The sequence below is a fragment of the Pholis gunnellus genome (genome assembly GCF_910591455.1).
Source record: "Pholis gunnellus genome assembly, chromosome: 22".
Lineage (NCBI taxonomy): Eukaryota > Metazoa > Chordata > Actinopteri > Perciformes > Pholidae > Pholis > Pholis gunnellus.
Window position 1 is genome coordinate 3,918,131 of NC_136549.1, and position 23,049 is coordinate 3,941,179.

Here is a 23,049-nt window from a genome sequence, read left to right on the forward strand (position 1 = left end):
GACACTACATCGTTATAGAAGACAAATATACATACAAAACATAGTAGCGGAAATGATCCCAATTAACCATCATATGCTACAATATGATGTTTATATCTTAATCTGTAGTATTCTTATTTACTGAATACAACACTGGAAGGGGACAATCTAAACTCTAAAGGATCTGAATAATTCTACCACTGGTATCAGATTACACAATTCAGTATCTAGTGTTCTACTTTGACCACATCCTGCATATGTGAACAGCCTAGTTTGTACTATTGTTAGTGAGAACTTTAAAACCAGCTGATACATTTCAGATGGTGTTCACACCAAAGTGTTTAAGCCAGTCAAACATAAAGTTGTATCACCGTTTAGGATAAAGTGCATCTAATGGCTCTCTTGATGTCAGTGATGTGCTTTCTTTTATTTCATTACAAACCATAATCCCCATGGAGGTCAGCAAGCACCTTCCCAAAGCGATGGCGCCCTCTTCTGGCACAAGGTAGCGCATACAATAGTTTGAGGAGCAGCTTGTATCGGCTTTGTTCAATTTGTCGGAATATTTTGAAAGAACAAATGTTTACAATTGTAACACCAAGAAAAACAATTCTTGGTGTCTGTATCAGTAGGTGTGATTGGCCTTTTTTCTTATTTATATTCCAAAGACCACAAATGAACGTAACAAAATGAGTCGACCACATCACTCATGTTTAACCAATTTATTCATGAACATACACGTACGGTTATTGAGTACATTAGTATTTTTGTAGCATAGCATTTTGCCTTGACAACAGCTGCTCAGAGGGACCCTACAGAAACCCCTTCACGTCCCTTTTTCCAATGAACATGATCTGAATACTCCCTGCAGAATGAGAGGTACCCTGGCTCTCCAGTGGACACGATGCTGCCCAACACCAGCGACGCTTGGCTGTTTTCACAACTCAAATAAAAAAGGCATTGAGAATGGAGTGTGGGGGGGCGCTACAGTTTCTTCTCGATCCCCCTACCTGGCTATTAAGTATTGCTCTGACACACTTCCCTGTGGCCTTCTGGGTAACAAAGCGAGGCGTTTGGGGTAGGGTGGTGGGTCATTGGCCAATAGGATGGCCATATCACGCCACGCCACCACCCCCCCTTCTTTCTTTCACAGTGATTCAAATGAACCAGGACCTCAGGGGCTGGGCTGAGGGAGTCACCTGACCGGTCACGAATTGGTGAGGTAAATGTGATAACCGGATGAGGAAAAAAGGGGGTTTTGGTGAACCCGACATGTCTACAGACACTTGAAAACCTGATTTGGACTTTCCTTTTTGCCCTTCGTGCTACATCTGCCCAACCCGGTTCCTACGGAGCCGATCTAAACACGGCAAGTGTGCCTGCCCTGGTAAGAAAGGCCAAGCATATAAAAACCAGACGGCATGAGTTGGACTCTCCACAGAGTGGGCCGTTTAGGCAGGGGGCGGGTGTCAAACAAAGTGCTGCTTACAAGAAGTACTTGGACAGCTAACCAATGATGGGACGCCACCGGTACACCACACACTAGTACAAAGTGCTATAGAAAAGACAGCCACGCCACTGCGAGCCTATGGGGAGCCTGAAGCACTGGGTTATTGGGGCTGGGTCATCAAACCTCTTCCTCGTCTTAGGAATTCTCTGGAATGTTAAAAGAGACTCGACCAGGTTGCGCCATGCCCTGGGAGCGACCTACGATGGTACTAAGAGGTCGGGATGAACTTAATTTTTGGCTCTATTTAGACTAGTCCATTCCCATTTTGGGGGATTTGGACTCCCCTTTGGAAAGAGGTTCACCGACGGCGCCGGCCAGTCTGCTTACTGGAATGTATGGAGAGTGGAAAGTAGACGAGCACGAGTGGCACAGGAAGTGGCCTAGAAATCAGCGACTCCGGATCCCATGCTCAGCGAGATTAGATAAATGGGAATAGACACCCAGCTATCCTCCGTCACTAGAGATGGAAATGCTACAGTGCTTCGGCCCCGCTAAGAATGGAAAAAAAAAACATTCCCCTGGGACAACCGGAACTGACCAACCTGGAACTTTGGTAGGGGGAAGGGGGGGGTTTAATAAATTGACGTTGCCGCGATGCAGTCTAAACCACAGCTGTTGTCTAAGAGCAAATACAACAAAAGACTTCACGAGAACCCAAACTAGTTTTAGCAGTGAAGAAACAAGTTCATGCTTTTCGAGGGAGATATTTTTTTCCTGTATTCTATCTATTGTACAGAGGAAGAGAAGGAAAAAAAAACAGGTCTAGTAAAATACTATGTATATCGAGCCACGCTGAGCTCCCAGTATTATACCATGAGTTTTCGTAACAAAAATCTTGAAACTTTTTTTTCTTCTTCAAATTCTCTACCAAGAAAAATACAAAACATTATAAGGCGGTAAGTAACTATTTCTTTTTTTTAGATCAGTTTTTTTTTTTACTTTTAATTTGAGAAGCCGTTACAGTGCAGTTGTTCCTGAAAAGGCAGCCAGGCCAGGCTTCACTGCTGCTTGCACTCAGCTGGGGGGACTGCATCCTTCTGTAAGCAATCACAGGAAAGGGGGGGATTGTTAGATTAAAAAAAACACTACACACACACACACACACACGCACACACACACACACACACACACCATTTCAAGACCTAAAACAGTCACGCATCTAGAAACATCTGGAAAGTTCCTCATCCCCCGACTACAGAGCTAATACCTCGGTGGGGGTGGGGGGGGAGACGACACTTGAGATGAACGAGGAGAGATATTTAATACTAGGAGAAGGCCGTCCTTCTGAAGGTGATGGCACACTGCAGTTGCTCTCCATGGCCTGATGCCACGCTGGCTAAACGGTGGACGGTCACTTCAGCTATTTAGTGCGATACATTTAGCCAAAAATTAGTGCTGAGGGAATTTTGGTGTAAAATCATGGTCTGGCTCCTATCGTAGACTATGATACAGTGCTGTTGAAAGACTTGTCTTTGAGTCTTGTTTCAATCTGCTGTGAATGGGGACCGTTCCTAACGACCAACGACTTACTCACAGTAAATTACTGCGAAAAGACAAAATGTAATCTGTTAGGTTAAACATTGTCTGGAAAATTTGAATATATTATAAGCAATAGGAAATTATAATCACATTTTTCAATAAATAAGTTTTACTCTAGTCGCCGCTGAAATCAAATCAGTGTCCGCTCCGGTCGCCCGGTTAGGAATGCACCTCATGACGTAATGTTTGATGAAACGCCAGCGGGGACTGAGGTCTAAGAGTCCTGGTTTGGCGCCGCTTACACTGTTGGTATCTTAGTGGGCAAGCACGATTCTCCGTTTCAGAAAGAGGAGGGTCTGGAAAACGTGTTAACCGACGAGCATTTCTGGATCAGATTAGTGAGGGCAGCAACGCTAAATCGACTAATCACACACATCCCTAGTATCAAGCATCTTTGTTTTTTCTTAAAAAGGCTGACAATGATGTCACCTTCAGATAAAACATTTTGTTTAACACAAACAGCCCTCCGTGGCCTTTATCCCATCATTAAAAAGCAGATCTATAGAGAAAAAAAGACCGCTAAACAGATCTAATGTGAACAGGGAGGATAAAATCCATGGACCAGTGGGTATTAAAAACAGACATCCATAAAACAAAGCACAGAATTTAAGGCAGAAAACAATCCTCATCTTTACAAAACTTGAAACTAGCCTGCGTTTGTGGATGGAGTTCAACAAGGTGGAGATAAAAGAAAAGAAAAGGTGGTGTGGGGGGCTGGATTAGCTTCAACATACAGAAATACAGGTGCAAATGCAGAACTCAATATGGGTTAAACTGCAAAAAAAAAACAACAACACACCGGTGGGTTAGTGCAGCACGGCGGCAGGAGGGGGTGGGCTCATGTGTGGGGTGTGGGGGGGTGCAGAGAGAGGGATGGAAGAACAGGAGGAGAAGGAGAGCAAAAAGCCAAAACAGAGTGGTGGTTGTGGGGGGGGGGGGGGGGGGGGGGGGGTGATGGTAGTAAGCTGACAATTCACAAGCTGTACCTACCAGGATAGGGTTATTTTTCTACTGTCACCACTTAAACCTAGTGAGGAAAAATTTAAAGAGTAGCTGACAAAAGATGCCAAAGTGACTGGAGATGAAGCAACATTAATGAATAGGAAAAAAATATATAAAAACATAAAGCCGAACTAGCAGAATACAGAATGTCAGACGTTTTTGTTTGGCAAAGAAGCAGAGGTCATGCTTGTTTACATCGTGTCAAACATACGAGAGCTGCTTTAGTCTGGTTAATATTAATTTAAAAAAAGATCCTGAACTCAAACTAATAAAGTAACAAAAGATCTAAACCAGTATGTGCACATCTCATGGTGTACTAGAACTAAACTTTTACTATATTATGTATCGAGAGATCACCATTTGTCTTCCTGCAATACTTTTGAGCTTGCACAGCTTCAGTTTTTGGTGACATTACCTCCTTCAGGAAGGCAGTGAAGCAGAAAGAAATCAGTGAGTAAACAACCGTCTTCAGGAGAGAGCCCATTATTTAGCAGTCCCAGTCAAATTACAGTAAACCTCTGCAGGTCTGCACTTACTACATTCAAACAAACTTCTTTATTTTGTATTTATTGTGTCAAAATTTCCAACACAAATAATGCATTTGACTAAGGCTGAAACGTTCATATCTATAATTAAAATGAATATCGTGTGTGTAACATTTCACTGGTGTCCTTTTCTTTACGGCAAAGTGGATCTGTGTGTTGCATAAGGTTCAGGTTTTAGTAACATGCAGCAGTCAGACTTTAAAAAAGGGACAGTCCACCCTCCAACTCAAAAATACACATTTGTCCTCTTACTTTCATCACGCCATTCATCACTCTCGATAGTTCTGGTGTGAGTGGCTAAGTTTGGGAGGGCTTGTGGTGCTCAAAGTGTCAAACAAATACATTTGGAAAACTAAACAGCAATGTCTCTTTCCAGAAATCATGACCCGGATACTCAAGATAATCCTTGTGGGCAGTTTCATGTAGGAACTTTTTTCTTTCTCCCCAACTACAACAGCCAACCGTATCCACGCGCAGGAGGAGGCATGCGTCTATACTGCTAGCTCGGATAGCATCACTGAGCCAAGGAGGATGGCGTTAATGTCTACACCTCACGCTGTCATGAGCCTCTCATCCATCAGTAGATGTGTGCTTCCTTCTGCGTGGTGATACGGTTGGTGGGTGTAGTTCGGAGGAAAGAAAATAGTTCCTACATGAAACTGCTCAGAACAAAGTCCCTGGGTTACATTGAGCAATCAGGTCAGGATTTATGGAAAAAGACATTGCTGTTGAGCTTTTCAAATGCTTTTTTGGCGCTTTGAGCACCAGATGCCGAGTGTCCTATAGATCCATCATATTTGAGAGAAGACGTTTACAGCAGATACCTTTCGCACTAGGCCACCAACACAAACTATCTTTGCTAAATAGCACTACAGGTGAGAGGAAAAAATCGGTATTGTTGATTTTGGGGTGAACTGGCCCTTTAACTGACTGGTGAGAAGTCATTCGGAGATACAGCATCTGGTTAAGAGGAAAAAATACATATTGGGAGTGCTTCTTTTGTGCGTCCAGAAGCCAAATCATAACGACAACAAAATAAAAACTGAAGCAAAACCAAAAGCTGGTGTAAAATGAGATGCATTTGACAGTATGTATTCTGAATATTGAAATCTGACAAGGCAATTTAGGACAGCCGTTCTCCACCTGCAGCTCAGTGACACCCGTAGGACATTGGATGGTGGTAATGCTAAACGTGTCTCACTGGGACATTTACAAAGGTTCTGCGAGATCACAGCAGCAGTCAATGGCTCACAGTAAGAGCTGCTTCACTTTTTTGAAAAGAGCATCCTGAGCCAACAAAGTTGAGAACAGCCGAGTAAGGTGTCTGTCAGGACACCAGAGCGCTTTAGAGAGGGAGGGGAAGTGTGATCTCACCTTGGGATCGTAGTCGGGGTCGTTCTCTTCATCAGCCTCCTCCTCTCCCTCCTGAACACACAGCACAGAGCGACGTTAGGCTGCTGCGGTTCCTCAAGGCGACCATAATTAACACGCATCCATATCCAAGCATTTTCATACGAGAAGTGTGGCCCCAAATAGTCTTACCTCATCGTCCGCCTCCTCTCCCTCTTCATCGTACTGTAAAACACAAATGTGAGGATTAGCTAAAAAAAGAAAAAAAACATTTGACGAAGAAACGAGCTAGCTCCATGTTTTTCCTTGAAAATCTAATTGGATCAGACATATTTCAAGTAAAGAATATTCATCTGCCAATAAATCCTGTTAAAACAATTGATAATAAATAACTACGGCTTCAACAGTTGACGTGTTGGAGCTGTCAGTACTGCTCCACCGTTATGAATGCAAACGCATCCCAACCATTACCGGAACATTCCTTACAACTTGTGCCAGCAGGAAAGAGATCAGAGCTCGTTCCTCTGACAAAGCCATAATGTAGTCAAGCAGAGCATAATGAAACGCCTAGAACGGTGACGTGTCCATTTCAATGTGGCCTAAAGCCGAAGAAGACTCACGTCGTCATCGTCGTCCTCGATGGCCTCTCCTGTGAAGTAGAGCACGGCCCGAGGTACGATACGCTCGCGGATGAAGTGGCCGATTTCAAAGTCTGCAGCCAGGACTGCCTCGGAGTCTTCGTCCTGAAGACAGACGGCACAGTTCATCACAGTTCATTCACGTTTACAACAGTAATGGTCGAGGTTTCTATGAGATGCATTCAGGGCTGGACCGGTTAAGTCTCCTGGACGCTTTTTTCTTTGTAAAGTTAATAAGTAAATATTTAAAATACCTGAGAAAACTAGATTATTAGAATGAAAGTTCTTTGCATACTAGATGTAGCTTCTAATAAATAAGTAATTTGTTGCTTTAAGCTGTCGAATGCTAAACAAATAGATTCAATGAGGAATTTCAAAGCGTAGAAGAAGTACGACTTACCAACTCTGCGTTTTCTGGAACTGAAAACAAAAGCAGATAGTTCGTCAGTTATGCCGATACCCAACTGATGGTTTTAATAATGCTGAATCAACTGGCCATGTGGAAGTGAATATTTCTGCTTACCCTCTGGCGGGGTGAAGAAGTTGAAGAAGGAGTCGTTGGGGACTGTCTTGGTGACCGTCCTCACTGTGCCGCGGCCCTTGTGCTTCTGTTTCTTCTTGATTGTTTTCAACGTGACGTTCTTGCCCTTCGTCCACTCGATCGTGCAACTGTAGTGAAACACGAGGAGGAGGAGGCAGCAGGAAAACGCAAGGTCAGTGTCAGAGATTTATAAATGTCAACCCATATATGATATCTGGAGTTTTCTCTAGCTGGTGAGTTTCTAGATAGAAATTGTTGAGGGAAATGTGATAGCGGGTCAGGTCATGTTGACGTTTGACATGTTTTTACCGTTTAAATGATTATTTATTTACATAATGCGAATGTTTTTAGCAAAAAAAAGAAAACGAATTTGACGCATTTCATCAAACACGTCATACAGCATCAGTACCCCTAGTGGACACCAGGAAAACAGCATGTTTACTTAATTCGGCAAACATGACTCAATCTGGTTGAAAATAGTAAAAAATACAACTTTGAAGCGAGGGCTCTAGATTGAAAGTCTGATATAACAGAATATATGATTTCTGTGAGAGCAAAATGTTTGATTATATTGGATATTACATATTAGAAATGTTTGAGTTTTGGCTACACATTTTACAGACTTATAGGAGCTGAGGTTGAACTTCCAAACTGCCAAAATGAATGCCATAAACATTAAAATGATAGAAAAATGTTAAGCCCCAAAAACATCCCATGTGATCAAGTTAACCCAAAGACTAAACAGAACCACATGCGGCGCTGCTCACCCTGTGCAGCACATGATCTCTGGCCCGTCGAAGGAGAAGGGGTCGTTCTCGTCCGGCTCTGACCTCATCTTGTAGGTTTTCGTCAACAGCGTGTTCGTGAAGAAGTCGTTGGCCTCGAATTGGAACTCTAACGTGAAGCTCTGGGGAGGGCCGAACCAGAAGGCAATTACAGACGAGTTGGCGGTAACCGGCCGCCTCCAGACATTCAACACGAGTCACGCTCACTCACCATGGGCTGCCCTGGATCCGAGAACTTCACTTTAATGTCTTGTAAATGTTTTAGGATGGGTTCATCGTGTTCCTGAGGAGACAGAGAAGCACAGTAGCAAAGAGTCAATATTTGCAGTGTTGACGAGAAGTTGCTCTCTGAGGATGTTTTGGTACCGTTCTTTATTCATGGCCGTGTTCTCAGGCAAAATTGTGAGTGAGCCCACTCCCTTGGCTGACAAGCAACCCCACACATGAATGTTCTCAGGATGCTTTACTGTGGGCATGACACAGGACTGATGGTAGCGCTCATCTTTTCTTCATCAAAAAAGCATTTTTCCAGATGGCCCAAACAATTGGAAAGGGGATTCATCAGAGAAAATGACTTTACCCCAGTCCTCAGCAGTCCAATCCCTCCAATCCCTGATGTTTTTCCTGGAGAGAAGTGGCTTCTTTGCTGCCCTTCTTGACACCAGGCCATCCTCCAAAAGTCTTTGCCTCAATGTGCGTGCAGATGCACTCACACCTGCCTGCTGCCATTCCTGATCAAGCTCTGCACTGGTGGTGCCCCGATTCTGCAGCTAAATCAACTCTAAGAGATGGTCCTGGCGCTTGCTGGACTTGTTGGGCACCCTGAAGCCATCTTCACAACAATTGAAGCTCTCTCCTTGAAGTTCTTGATGATCCGATAAATGGTTGATTTCGGTGCAATCTTACTAGCAATTCATCTGATCACTCTTCGTAACAGTATATGCAAAATGCCATCATAAAAACTGATGCCGCAAACTTTGTAAAAATGAATATTTGTGTCATTCTCAAAACCTTTGGCCAAGGGTGTACACCATGTGTCATGATCCACGCTGTCCTACACAACTTGGCCAGCAGGTGGAAGCAAACCATGATTTTTCCTCTGAAAAAGCCTCTGACCCATTTCCCCTGCCACTCCAGCAGCTGTCTGGATGAACCTACCTGCAGCATGTCACTGAGCAGGTCCACGTTTTTGAAGACCGTTAACCAGAACTCCGGGATGCCTTTGGGGTCCTCCTTCTCCTCGTCCTTCTTCTCCTCCTCCAACTTGGCCTTCTCCTTCATCTCGTCCTGGTTGAGGGAGACATTTTCTTTTCAATATGACACAAGCTCAACAGTCTCTTTTTCAGGTATCATGCAATCAGAAACTAGGCTTTTTCACCAACCTACACCCACAAAGTCAGCACTCAGCATCTGGATTAGATGCAGGGCAAAAGACCCCCCCCCCCCCCCCCCCCCCAAAAAAAACCCCGTTAAAATAGATCACTATACTGATTTTCATCAACTGTACGTCTGCCTTGCAATACAGACATCTGAAATCAGCGATAGTGATAGATTGAATCCCACGTTCTTCCTCATTAGCTGAATGCCATTTTGGGAAGTGACCGTACTCTGCTCTGGATGAGACTTTGAGCTACGTGCATAAAACAAAAGAGAAAAGGAAAAGAAGGCCTAAGTGATCAGGCAGACAGGGAGCATGCAGGTGTATACGTCACCTGTACCTGCTTACTTACTGTCAGCTCTTCCTCCTCATCTATCTTCCATTCACACTCCTCATCTGTGGGCTCATACGCTGCTTTCACAATGTCGCTTCGCTGTAAAGAGCAAAGAGGAGAAAGCCATTTAAATCGGGGGTTCGTGCCTGTTGCACCCAAGTGATGTACATTTTTATACAAGTTCTACATCTTCGTCTTATGAAAGAGACAATCATAAAACAAGTAAATAGACAATGAAACTGAGTGTGAGCTGTTTCAGTGACCAGAGAGAACATAGGCTATTCTTGGGAATGAGGTCGCTTTAACCCTCGCTTTGTTTACATGAAAATAAAACGTCTTCCCGCTGCATTAGCCATGAGAAACATGCAGGTTACATCTACAAATGGTCCACACCGGCAAGTCCACTCTTGTGCAGGGTCAACCTCACTTGATAAGGAAATACTGCTGAGTCATGCGTTGAAAAACAGTACGAGGCTGTACCGAATAGTTCAAAGCTTCCATTCATTTAATTCCAATAACACTACAGACACAAGGTCTTATACATTTGAAGTCTCTGGCCATGCATTCTGGGAAAATGTCACATTGTTTTGCACTCATTCAACTTGTCCCAGTGTTGACACTTTAGATTTTACAAGGTTTGTTAACAAGAAAGTATTCCGTTGCCATTATTACAATTTGGTACAATGTATAAAATCTCAACTATAAACTCTTTGAAGCCATCACATCAGTTTTCATGTCATTTCACCAGAGGGGCTGACACACTTATGTATAAGGGAAGTTTTAAAAAGGCCAAGGATTGATTCAGTTCAGCAACGAACTGTGATGAAACACTTTAGAGTCTTGGCCTTATATTCAAACGCTCTATCTACTATAGTAGCATTTCTGTTTACAGCCGTCTGCTTTACAGTGACGACCAAAGCGCTTCACATCAGGAGCTCTTAAATGGATCAGTGGGAAGGGGGCAGGGGTGTTTTTTTCTGGATATACAGCAGTACAGATCAGCACAAACATGGCAGCCCGCTCAAGGTAACAGATGCTGAGGGAGACTGTCACAACCATGTAGCACACCATGCATTTGACGACTTATGGAACACTGCTTTTAAAAGATTCATGAACCTTTTAGGATTATGAGTATCAAGCTGACTTGTGGTGCTACTCTTTTAGTTTATGCTTTGAGGAAACAGTTTAACTGTCTAGAAACACACAACGGAAAATTACATCAGCCATACAAAATACATACAGCCGCAGGAATAAAACACTGAAAGTGACAAAGTATGGAATACGTACTTTGTCGAAGAGGGGCTGGTAGAGGGCCGCATACTTTCTCTCCAGTTCATGGACTTCTTCGTAGAACTTTGCCTCAATGTGGGCACATTTGACCTGCAGGTTCTTGAGGGCGTTCACACGTCTCTTAACAACCTTTGGTAAGCTGTGGGAAGACAGATATGAGAGTACAAGAGACAAACCTGGAGGAATCCTGGCATAAAGATCAGTTAGTTATTTAGTTCACTCTGCGCTTTAACTGCAATTACTACACTTCGTCAATTTTGAAGAAGAAAAAGCAAACTAATGGGACTAAACTATAAATTGTACCAGTTTAGGTTTCAGATTGTAGAAAGGGCTGCACCAACTCAACAAAACTGAAGATTTTATTTTGTGATCATGCATTCCTGTTGCTTCTAAATGTATAAACACAGGACAAAATGTTAATAGCAGGGAATGGTAGAGAGGACGCTGCCTCAGAAGTTAATGAGATCTTTGGAGCAGAGCCGCACTCTTCCCAGAGCATCTCCAATAAGTGAGGGTGGCCTTCCACGTACACAGTAAACAAAGTGAAACTATGCCGAGAACAGGTCGTATTGAGATTTGCTTCATTCATCAGCAGAGTGAAGGAGGGATGTCCAACTCTTCTACAGATTTATTAGTTTATGCTTTAGGTTCCTGGTGTGGATCATGAAGTGAGCACTCAAGATTGTAAATATTGTCGGGGCATTTTCTAAAACTCTTTTCAATAGTTCCCAATGGGGACAGAGCGTATGCTGCCACATCAAGTAAAATAAAGCACTGCACCAAACAAATATATAGTAGCCCAACACTTCAAATTAACCTTTATATAGACAAGAGGAATTAGTACAACTGGTAAAGAGTATGGTCGGCCCTGGACTATGGCAGGATGAGATGGTTCATATCAGCTCTGATTTGAATGTAGGTGGGCCTGCTCTCAGAAACATAATACCTGCACGCATCTTTACTGTACCTGGGGAAATATTTTGTTCTACAGTTTAATTATTAATAATAACTATCCTTTAATCTTCTTCAGCTACCGTTTTAAAATGTTTTATGTTGCCTGTGCTTGAAATTGCAAATGTCTCTTGATCATCAATACTACACACGGCTCTCTTTCAACCCTTTTTTGAATCTCAATCATGGTTTCGTCTGAGACCTGGTTGGAGCCTTGAACATTGATCAACGCCAACCCGGCTTTGAAACGCCTGCACTATGCTGGCATGGGAATGCGCGTTTAGTCCCAGGTGCTGGGATGTTGTAAACTGGTGCATTTGTTAGTGACTGCCAAATACTTGACATGTTGATCAAAGAGCTGCTCGCTGATGGTTTTGCTGAGAACATGAGCAGTGGGTGGCACAGCCACAGACATTCACTGGAGCGTCTCAGATTTCTACCTCTGCACCAGCTCCGTGACTAGCAGGTGTGCTGTTGTGGACAGGGACGCCAGAGAAATGTTTTAGCCACCTTAAACGAAGGCAAAAATAAGTAACAGTTTAAGTGTATGCTATATTTAGAATATTTAAGGTTGTTCTCCTTGCTGTGAGACAGCTATACAGTCCGTCACACAATAACACTTTGGCTAGTTCGGACTCAGCAAAGTCACATACTAACACAAAGAAAGGAACCGATCTCTGCAGCCGTAGACCAGCAACCCCTGTGTTGGCTTTGAAGAGAGCACAGTCTATGGGCTATCTCTGGGTTACAGAGATAACCCATAGATAACATTTCACGAGGTTTGTACGCTTTAGTGTCCTTACAGACACTGACCTATGCTGCAGATTCTACATAAACATGTTCTAAGATGAAGTCATCACCCGAAAAAAAGATTCCATCTCACCTCTCCATGTAGCCTGACGGCGAGCCGTTCAGACCGTCCAGCCTCTCCTGCAGCGCAGCCAGGATCTGTGGGTTCTGCATCATCTGCACAGTCAGTTGACGAGCTGTGGAATAAAAACGCAGACACGGTCAAACATATGAAGGCCGTTACACCGACTCAGGAGCAGGACAGGGTTCTCTTGCTCAGGTTTTGGTGAGAGCTGAACTGGAGCGGAGGTTTGATTACATTAATGCTCAAATAAGCACATTCCTGTTTGAGATGGTATAATAACGTGACCCTTCCTGAGCCACCCTGATGTATATGATGTTCATACTGCCAGTGTTGCACAGCCACACTAGGAGGCAGTCAGCAATAGAGAGTGCTCTTCCTTTGTACAAGTGGACAGGTGACAGATGGTACAATCCGAGTGTCCGACACATTGCTTGCACCCATCAGAGCTCAGCCTCATCGCTGCTGGCAGGTGAGAAGATTAAAGAGATTGCAAGTCACTTTTCTCTGTTGGCACATTCTGAGCATGGTGTCTGGAACGTGTTACCAGCAAGCACCGATCAGCTGTCCAAGACTCCCAATAAATACACCTATGCTCGTCTGAATTCACGCCACACAAGCTGTTGCTTTTTTGTTGGTGGATACATTTATGGGGTGGGCATGAAATTATGAGATGATACGAGTAGGATTGGGTACCAAAATCTGTACTTTTAAAAGTGGGCCCCTAAAAAAGGATACTGCGCTCATAGTCTGTCTAGACACTAATTTATTACACGAGTCTTAACAAAAAGGATGTCAACTGTACACGCATCAATCTGCTCTGTTGGAATGAATTGTAACGTCGACATATTTCATAATCAGTGAGGGGAAATAATAAATAAAACAAATATCAAAAAAATCTATAGAAACTTCTCAAACCACTCCAGTAACATGTGGTCACATCTGAATGTCTGCCTCACGTCCATTTCCTTTTACCAACTCCTGAAGATGCACAACAACTTTTCTCTGTAAAAGGTAATGGATTTTTTTTGGGGGGGGGGGGGGGGTCATATAACCACAGATGCTCAGCAAAAAAAAAAAAGAAGCCATTAGTGTCTCCACTGTTTAACATGTCTAATGTCGTCAAATTTGAGTCTAAAAGTCACTGCAGTTAATCCCTTAATTTATGTTAGTGGTGTGTTTCAGGTCTAGTTTGCATGGTACATACACTTTGTAGCTGAAGGAACAACCCTGACATTTAACATTTACAGCTGGAGCATTAACGTGTCACTATTTAGAAAAAAAATAGGAGCGACACCATCTGCAACGCTAAGTAAACTTGAGGATGGGGTTGTGTGCTGCTGAATAATTCACACTGATGGCAGCAGGCGTAGTTTCACCCTTTGTTTCTAAACAATGCACTTGCACGTATCTTATGAGCGGAGCTGTGATTTTCCGTTTGCAGCCTTGATGTGTAAGCCTTGGGGTTATTAACGGGAGTTTGTGCTGCATGTCATCGTTGGCCTGCTGCAACTGTATTACTCATGCGTTTATAATCTCCCACCTTGTGTAAAGCTTTTCTGAGAGCGTGCTCGCTATGACCGATCAGTCGCAGGCAGCCAGAATGAGCCTCCTTTAAAAGTGTGGTCTTTAAAAGACTATTCAAACGTGTTATAAATAGACGAGGCCAAACGGCCGTCTATATCTATCCACAATGAGCCGGGAGTAGGCCGATATGAGAAACCGTCTGAATCATTTACTGGCGTCAAAAGGATGCATAAACAGCATCGAGATCCCAAAATAAAAACGGATTAGTGCCTCCCAGCTCTGAACCACCATTTGAAATCATGTCATTATGATTCTCCTCAGTTTAAGTACCAGACAAAGACCCAAAGTTCAAATTGGTTCTCGGCTATTGGAATAACAATTAGAATGAGGCTTTCGAACATCTCTTCATCTGAACTATGCCTTTTCCTCTGCACAGGTTCATTTGTATTTGAAGACAGACCGTCTGTAACTATTATACCATCATAAACCTGTGCTGCTGCATTTTTTCAAAGAGTCCTACCTTTGCTGTTTTCATCTTCTCCCGTCTCCTCCTCTTCCACTTCCTCCACGTCTTCCATATCTGCCGGGTCCATCTCAGCCTGGTCTTTGCTGCTCAGAGGAGGAAGGAAGGAGGGGGGGAGGGGTTGAGGGGAAGGTCAACTAAATGCGGGCACATCACACTGTCTGAGTGTGCAGAATCAACATCTGCCATCTGGCACCTTTTGAGTCCCAGTGAAATGGAATATTTTTGAGCGGTGTACAATTATTAGGGGGATATAAATCAAAACCTAAGCATCTGATTGTTTGTGGGCAGGCTTAAAATGTAGCACATTAAGGAGCTACAGAGGATGATTGCTTTGATGCACAGATGTCATATCATTGGTTGAAATGAGTTGGTACTAGCTTACACAAGCACACTTAATTTTTTTTACAGGAAGAAAAGATGGTTGGATTTTGATATGGAAATAAAATTATTTTGTTTTTAATGTTTATGTTGTTAAATAGGTGCATAATATCAGATTTAAAGGCATTTATTTGATCTCCACTTTAAAAAGGTGAGGTTGCCAGCAACTGCTGCTTTAACCAACCAAATATTGAGCTCCCTCCTAATTCTGAAAATATAATTGCTTGGTGAAAACTTACAAAAAAAAAAATGAAGCTTGGAAACATGTTTAGTCTTATATTATATTATCCAGGGAAAACTCAAACTCACAAATGAAACGTCAACAAATATGCACGAGAATGATTGGTTGAGCACTTGATCAGAATAAGAAACAATAGCTGCAGCCCTACTTACATGCCTAGCTCAAAGGCACATTGGTTTGTAATCAAGAGGAGGAATAGTTCAGTCTTAGGGTTGGGTATCACTTCAAAAAAATTACACCAGCTCCAATACCAGTACCATTAAAGCCGATACTAACAGTGCTTCATTCATGTGAATGGAAGCGTTCCACAAGCTCGCCAATAGCCGCCGCTCTAATTAACTCATCAACCCCCTGACCCACCTCGGAGGAACAGCGATGTCGCCCACCCTCTGGTTCCTGCCCAGGGTAAAACGGTTAGCTATTGCACTGTTGCCATTGTTACCTCTGCTGGCACCATTAGCTGTTAAGCAGCAAACGGTTGATGTTGAGCTGCGTGCAGGCAATCTCGACCGTATGGGTTGTAGCTGCTGCAGTAATGGCTCAATCACAAGACGCATTCAATTACTGAACACTTGCCTCTAGTCATTTTTGTCTGCACCTCGGCACAAGAAGGATTGATTGCAGTTTGACTGTAGGAGTTTTGATACTAGTTACTGTAGCACTGGGTTCTTTAGGTCGACCTTACAAAAAGGTATCAGTACCCGTAACCAGTCCTACCAGACTATATACAATTATCAGTTGTTTAAACCAGCAGTAATCAAAATTGAGTTGCGTGTGTCCATGAGAAGGAGATGGTATCCATCCCTGTGTTGTTACCATTGGGTCTGACCCACTGGAGCATCAGACCCAATGGGAGGATGTTATGGTCATTCACTCCAATGTTGTGAGGTGCCTTTTATATATGTGTGTTTAGTGCGGCAGGAAGCAATCTGGGCCCAGTGTGGCATCCCAAACAGCCCTTGTCTTTGTAAACGAGGGATTTATTGGTTTGATCCTGTTATACATCTGACCTCGCCCAAATCGGTGATATCACAGCAGGAGGTGCTTTCCCTTAAACTGTCATGGACCCCGGTGGCTAACTTCAGGCCCCACAGGCCTCAGACCAGCAGAGGAGACTAGCATAGCACTGGTAGACGATGCACTTACTTGTCGATGTCTGCCATCTTAGCTGAGTTTTGAGTGATGCTAGAGAGAGAGCGAGAAGAGAAGGTTATTAGTTTAGAAATACAGGAGGACACAAACTAATTCATTTTTACTAACACATGACTGTCTCCAGATTTGGGTCAAACAGCATTTGCAAGTAAGTCCTGATGTGAATAATAAGATGTTACAGGGGAGATGTTAAAGTTAGCAACACTTGATTAATAACAGTTTAAAAGACAGCCAGACATTTTCTTTGTCTATTCCTGATATTGATGTGTGTATTGATGTGTTTGACACCCGTTTAAAACACTGAACCTGAAGGTAGTTATTGTGGCAGGACTTGCAAAGAGACCTCAGTGTGTCACACTTTACATTTAAATACATGGTGATCTGGTCACTTTCTGCACCAGGATACACCAGCCTTACTGTAACAGGTCAAATAGAAATAAAATGGAAAAAGAGCATTGCAAGTCATCCTACTCCCGCAAAATACTGCGTGCGCTCCACCGCCAACTAAGAGGAAATGCATAAAAAATGCATATAAAAGGAACCCTATGCAGGAGTCAACAACACTGAACGGACAGCCTGCATCCCACGAAAGACCAAAAGCAAAGCGGGATACTCATTGAGATCGTTTCAACACTGTGGTTGGTATATTGTACCTGTGACAAACATTTCTTCAAATATAAGCAGCACAAAATGTGTTATTTAAATCTGTTGGTACAAAGAGTTTAAGTTTCTCTAGGCTGACTCAGTTCACATGAGTGAAACTGAATGATTAGCTGCTATATAAAACAATATGAACCTCTGTAGCAATTATTGGATCAAATTCACAGTTTATCAATTCATGCTAGGCCGACACAGATGCTGTGGGTCTTTACATGGCTATGTTTTCTGTTATGATTTTATTAGCTAATATAAACTTGTTTGTATTGTGGCAACAGCTAGTAGCGTTGCTACTTCAGCAGTTACCCAACATTACGGATAATCTTAACCAGTTTCCTCCATATGTACATTAAACATCAACAGAAATTCAAATATATTTGAACTTGTTTATTTAGTATTTGATTTCATTCTTGTAGGTTGCTTAATCAAGTATTTTACTTGAAGTATTCATTATTAGACAGGATGACAGGTAGTACAGGTGAGAGGAAAGTATGGAAAGAGTTAGTCTTTGTGCATTTTATTAGACGCAATTCCACATAATTCGGCAAAATAAAACGTGTGCTGGAAAAAAAAAATCCTTGGGGAAACAACGAGGTTGATTATCAACACTTTCTAGTCATTTTTGAGCAAAATGTCTAACCGATATTACCTTTTGCCTTCTTTATACTATTGGATGGACATCACCTATGACTCTGGCAAATTGTTATGGACAATTTGATCTCCTAACATTTTGGAGAACACTTAATTTCATTAACAATAATGAAAATATTCAGTAATTGCAGGGCTACATCAGTTTGATTATTTATTCATTTAAAACCACCAGTCCCCCCCCCAAAAAAAATCACCTGCACCAAATGTTACTGTCATTTCAATAGGGTCCAGACTATCGCAAAGGGCATAAATCCTGGTCTTTGACTGCCATTTTCCTGCTGGTTCGGCATCCTATCAAGCCGCTAACTGCGTTCGCCTGTCACCCCAGAGGTAAACGGGCCCTTATTAGATAGTGGCACTTTAACAACAGCACCTCTCTGCGTCCTTAGGCCCAGAACTTAGGATCGAGAATCTCTTGAGTCCCACATGATCAGGAAAAGTCAGCCGCTGCGATGCAACCGTTTTCACAGAGAACTAACAATGTACCCCAAAACCAAGAAGAGGATCAACATCCTTTCTGAAAAGCCGTCATATAGTCACCATCTCACTATACATTAGCTGGCCTACATTCAGCTGATAAAGCATTAGCTACTGCGCTGATGTGACAGTTCGCTCAGCACAGTACAAAGTGGCAGATCAAAGTTTCTTCTCTCCAGAAGGGGATAACGGATGAAGAGAGCATGCTGTGTGTTGACTCCGATTTGTGGCTTTAATCATGTCCCCATTCCTCCACAGAAAGCTGCATTCTGTTATTTGCCTAATATGGAAATACACTTTAAAGCTCTCACTGTTTAGTCAACAATGGTACAATTGATCAAAAGCACATGTGCCCCATATCACACTAATATCTAAAATAAGATGACACCTACCACCACCTTGTAATCTCTATTAAGCCAAATGATTGAAGGGAATGTACTGTAGAAAGCTTTTAGCTGCAGCACACATGATACAATATACAGTTGCATAAAATGTGGCATTAGCGTGTCTCAAATTGTGGTCAATACTTTGTCTTTTCGTGGTCAAACATGGTTGCAGGTAAACGAGGTACTGGGACACCAGGCTCTGCATTTTCAATTAATGTAGATTATGTATATTATATATTAATGTAGAACACCTGTGCATGGTGAAGTATCTCCATGCACCATTATGTTATCTAATTTGAACAAAGATCATCAGTGGATAATATTCACATCTGGCCAGTCAAAATGATGACTCATGAAATGAGACATAGAAGAAATATTTATTACTGCTTTAACAAATCCTGTTTAGTTTGGAATGCAACTGCCAAGCATGTACAAATAGATCTTGTAAACATCTCACCCCTGTCAAAAAAAGATGTGAGAAAACCCCTGTTTTCTCACATCTTCATCTGTATGAACAACTTTAACCACACGTATAACAGCAGTCCTGCAGACACCGTCCTTTTAGTTTCTGGGACTAGTCCTCGTCTCCTAATCCTGCCCCAGCGACCACGTGTTGCATGCTCAAGTCTAGCGAACCATCAATGACTGACAAAAAAGCCCTGGGTGGGTGTCCGGCAGCTCAATTAGACGCCTGAATTTTAAAACTTCCATTTGGTCTGAGCGAGCCAGACGAAACTGTAGAGACGTTTACCGTCCGACGTCAACCCATGAACAAACCAAGGGTAACGCTAACAAGCAAGCCAATCCCTAGGCTAGTAACCCGGCTAACTTTAGCCGGCCTGTCCGGTCTTGTCACTGCGCTGCCTCGATGGGTTCCGGCTACTTAAGCTAGCTTATGTGCTACTAGCTCGATGCGCACTACTCGGGCTGAGCAAGTGGGAGGACCTGCTTCGACAGACACTGTGCCGTAGCTAGAAAAATATGGGCCAGTATGGAGGAAGCGGTGACAACGCTCCGGTACCTTATTGTAACCAGCTTCCGTTGCGTAACGTTACCGGTTGTCAATTTTAACCAGCGCTCTAACCGTTATCCCTTATATCCAAACTCCCAACCACTGCTCCCTGACCGGAGAATCATTCTCCAACAAATAAGGTCAAGTCCCAAAAATACAAGATACAAGACACGTGTCAACAAAATCCGGAAAATGTTGACAATTAAGGCATTTGCGCGACGTCGTGTCCTTTATATCAATGCAATGATTGTCATACCAATCCAGGGGACACGGACACGCACGATAATAGTTGTTTCATTATTTTCTTAATCGCGTGCAGCGTTAACACACATCATGGTGGAGCCAGTCTCAATGGCTGCTGCCGCTGTCTGCCTCGACTAGCTTTAGCAAAGCGAAGCGGTTTTCTCTCTGCCGCCGTTAATTCAAGCAGCAGAATTTAAATTAAACTTCTACAACGACGCGCAAGCTCGGGGCGTAGGCGACGAAGCCGTTTCCAAGTCCTGTCCCTTACCTTCACGTTATGACCGGAGGATTGGACTGATGAAGCGGCGCTGCGCAGTGAAGAGGTCCCGGGGAAGAAAGACTCCGCTCCGATGGCGGTAAAAGGGAGAGAGATCCCGCCGCTTGCGCTCATATACATCCGACGTCATCACGTAAACCGGCAGTCGCCGAGGCAACGCTGCTCGTGGGAGGGGCGGCGGGGAGGGTGCCCCTATTCGGGGGAGCAGGGGTTGGTGGATCATCATCAGCACCACCGTGATCCTCTTCCTCTCATCACTGAACACTCCTCTTCCTCACCTCATTCATTTTTATCATTATAACTATCTTTTCTTCCTTCCTCATCGTCAATTCCCGGACCATTTCATTCTTAATCATCATCTTGTTCAGGGTCGTGATCGTCTCACCATCATCGCAATATTCTCATCAGCACCAGCAGCTCCATCATCTTCATAATCCACCTCCTCCTCGGGCAGCAGCACAGTCATCTTCACCCTCATCACCAGCTAATACAAAAGCCCACCCTCATCATCCTCACTGTCACCCTGATTGTCGTTTAGCTATCATCCTCATTGTCACTTTCATCAGCAATAGCAGCATGATCTTTATCAACATCAAAATCATCACTATTTTAATCTTCCTCAGCCATCATCATCATCGTGACACATTATTGCAATAACAACCCCCTTCCCCTTTAACTACTTGAACCATCATGTTCCCAGTGTCCCCTTTAAATATCCATTTACATTCCCAGTTAGACATTTTTCTCCACAGTGAAACATCAGTGTCTACTCATTATAGTGCTTCACTGGATGTTACAATTATTGACCTTGGCAGCAATTTGATTAAAAAAACAAATTTTCCTCTGCTTTCTGTCAAATCTCATGGATTCCAGCAGCAGATTATACAAAGTTATATAAAATGAAATATTCAAATCCAAGATCCATTTTTACAGCTGCACAGTTGCATCACATTGAACATTCTAGATGCCATTATGGTGCATCATGTAATTATTTGATTTCATTTATTCAGCCTATGATGAGGAACAGTGTGGACCTGCCAAAGAGTCCATGAGAGGAAAAATCTACGAAGTCATCCAAGGTGTTTTTGTGCATTCTGTGTCATTGAAGTGTTGTCCAGGAGGAGGCTTTGTCCTGCCAGTATGAGGGAAGCTGCTACACCTCTCATACTGATGACAGATACTGCCATTATTGAATTGGCACCTGCCTTAATGCTGTGCCACCTGTTGGCCTCCCTGGGGATTATCATGGGTGTAGTTACACTTACACGCTCTCATCTTTAATTTGTTGTGCTTTATTTTGCTCGTTAGCCAAATGACATCAGAACTATGAATATTATTTCTTTTTTAATTACCAGGATCACAAGCAGCCTAATTATTGGGTATCTATTTATTAAATTAAAGGTGTGGGGGGGGGGGGGGGGGGGTGGTCCTATAATTATATCAGAGCATGCTAGACGCCTGCATTTTCATAATAATGTGCCAGTGTTAATGCCAGTTAAGAAACACAACATTTTTTAAATAAGAGCATCAATCCGGACTGACCTTATTTTGTTTCCCAGCATGCATGCACCCATAAACCTCTCAATTTCTTGTAGTTGTTGAAGATTATCTTTTCTGTGAAAATGGCTCATAGTTCAGGTGTGTCACAGGTGTGATTTGCTACCATCTGACTTCAAATTGCACTTCTCTCACCTGTCAAAATGATCAAAACTGAAGAACAGAATGTTGAATAAACTGCTCTAAACATATCACCAGGGGTCCTGCTTATAGAGAACAGTCCTTTGTGTTTACTAGACGAGAGACAATTCAATACATTTCTAGGAGAATTTGGGTATAATAAATGTAGAAAACGTTCTATTCTCAGTGACGAGGCACCTCAAAACACAGACGGACTCATACAACATCTCTTGACCCTGAGCAAAGCCAGCCAGAGACTGTGGGGATTGCAGTGTGATTCATCCGTCAGGCGTCACCAGCCCGAGTGTTACTAACACCAGACCAACCCTCCCCCGGCGATATCTGGCACGAGCCCAAAGGTCAGATCTGTCATCCGACGCTTTCCCACAAGAGGAAACCTTCCCACGTGTGCCTTCCATGTCAGAAACTCATAAGTGAATATTTCCCTGAGTCATGGCAGGCCAATGGAACAGCAATAGACAGTGGGACGGATGACTGGAGGTGTTCGGGGATGGTTTTCGAAGCCCTGCTAATATTTTGCATTAGAGTTTTTAGAGCGATACTGGTGTTAAGTGAGCAGCTCTACTGGGAGACGAAGTGGCTGAAGGAGGTACAAAGAAATCCAACTTTTAAGTTTGCATCTCAATTAATTTTCTGTCCTTTTCTTTTGAAAAGACCACCTACACGAGCCCTAAATAAAACAAGTACAATCTCAGTTCTCTATATAGATATCAGTTAGTGTTCACAGTGACCCAACTAATCAAACTGTATATTTGGGGATCTACAAGACACAATCTAATTAAAAGAACATTCTCTGGCATACAAATGAGGACTCAGTTTGGTACTTAAAACATTGTTTTGTTTATGTTCTTCCCAGTACCTCTTAAAACGTCCTGTTTATTTTTTATAATTTCCCTACTATACCCCCGTAGCCCTTGTTGGTGGCAGGAAAAGGTTCCCAGTAAGATATTCCAGCGTGGACAACACTTTCCCTGCTCCTAGTATGGGTCAGCCGTGCTGTCGACTCTTGCTGTATAGTCTTGCATCTATGAGTGTTCTTTCGGGGGTCAACAGAAAACACAGAAGTGACCACAGTGAAGAAAGACATGGCTGTTTTTCATTTTTGTTTCAC

General features: G+C 43.0%; 1 protein-coding gene across 3 annotated transcripts; it reads right to left on the reverse strand.

Annotated features, from left to right (window-relative positions):
* Positions 1–692: 692 nt before the first annotated feature.
* Positions 693–20,341, reverse strand: nap1l1 (nucleosome assembly protein 1-like 1). Of its 3 annotated transcripts, XM_079183449.1 has the most exons (16): positions 20,232–20,341; positions 16,532–16,570; positions 14,761–14,849; positions 12,726–12,828; positions 10,889–11,030; positions 9,608–9,700; positions 9,048–9,176; positions 8,101–8,172; positions 7,872–8,011; positions 7,087–7,232; positions 6,964–6,983; positions 6,546–6,668; positions 6,118–6,150; positions 5,950–6,000; positions 4,019–4,055; positions 693–2,526 (listed from the first exon to the last, which is right to left on the reverse strand). In XM_079183449.1, exons 2-15 carry the CDS (start codon positions 16,546–16,548, stop codon positions 4,050–4,052), a joined length of 1,164 nt encoding a protein of 387 aa, XP_079039575.1. In that variant the 5' UTR covers positions 16,549–16,570; positions 20,232–20,341; the 3' UTR covers positions 693–2,526; positions 4,019–4,049. The 3 variants fall into 3 exon arrangements, with proteins under 3 accessions (XP_079039575.1, XP_079039574.1, XP_079039573.1); XM_079183448.1 differs by lacking the exon at positions 4,019–4,055 and having other exon boundaries at positions 9,620–9,700; XM_079183447.1 differs by lacking the exon at positions 4,019–4,055.
* Positions 20,342–23,049: the final 2,708 nt, after the last annotated feature.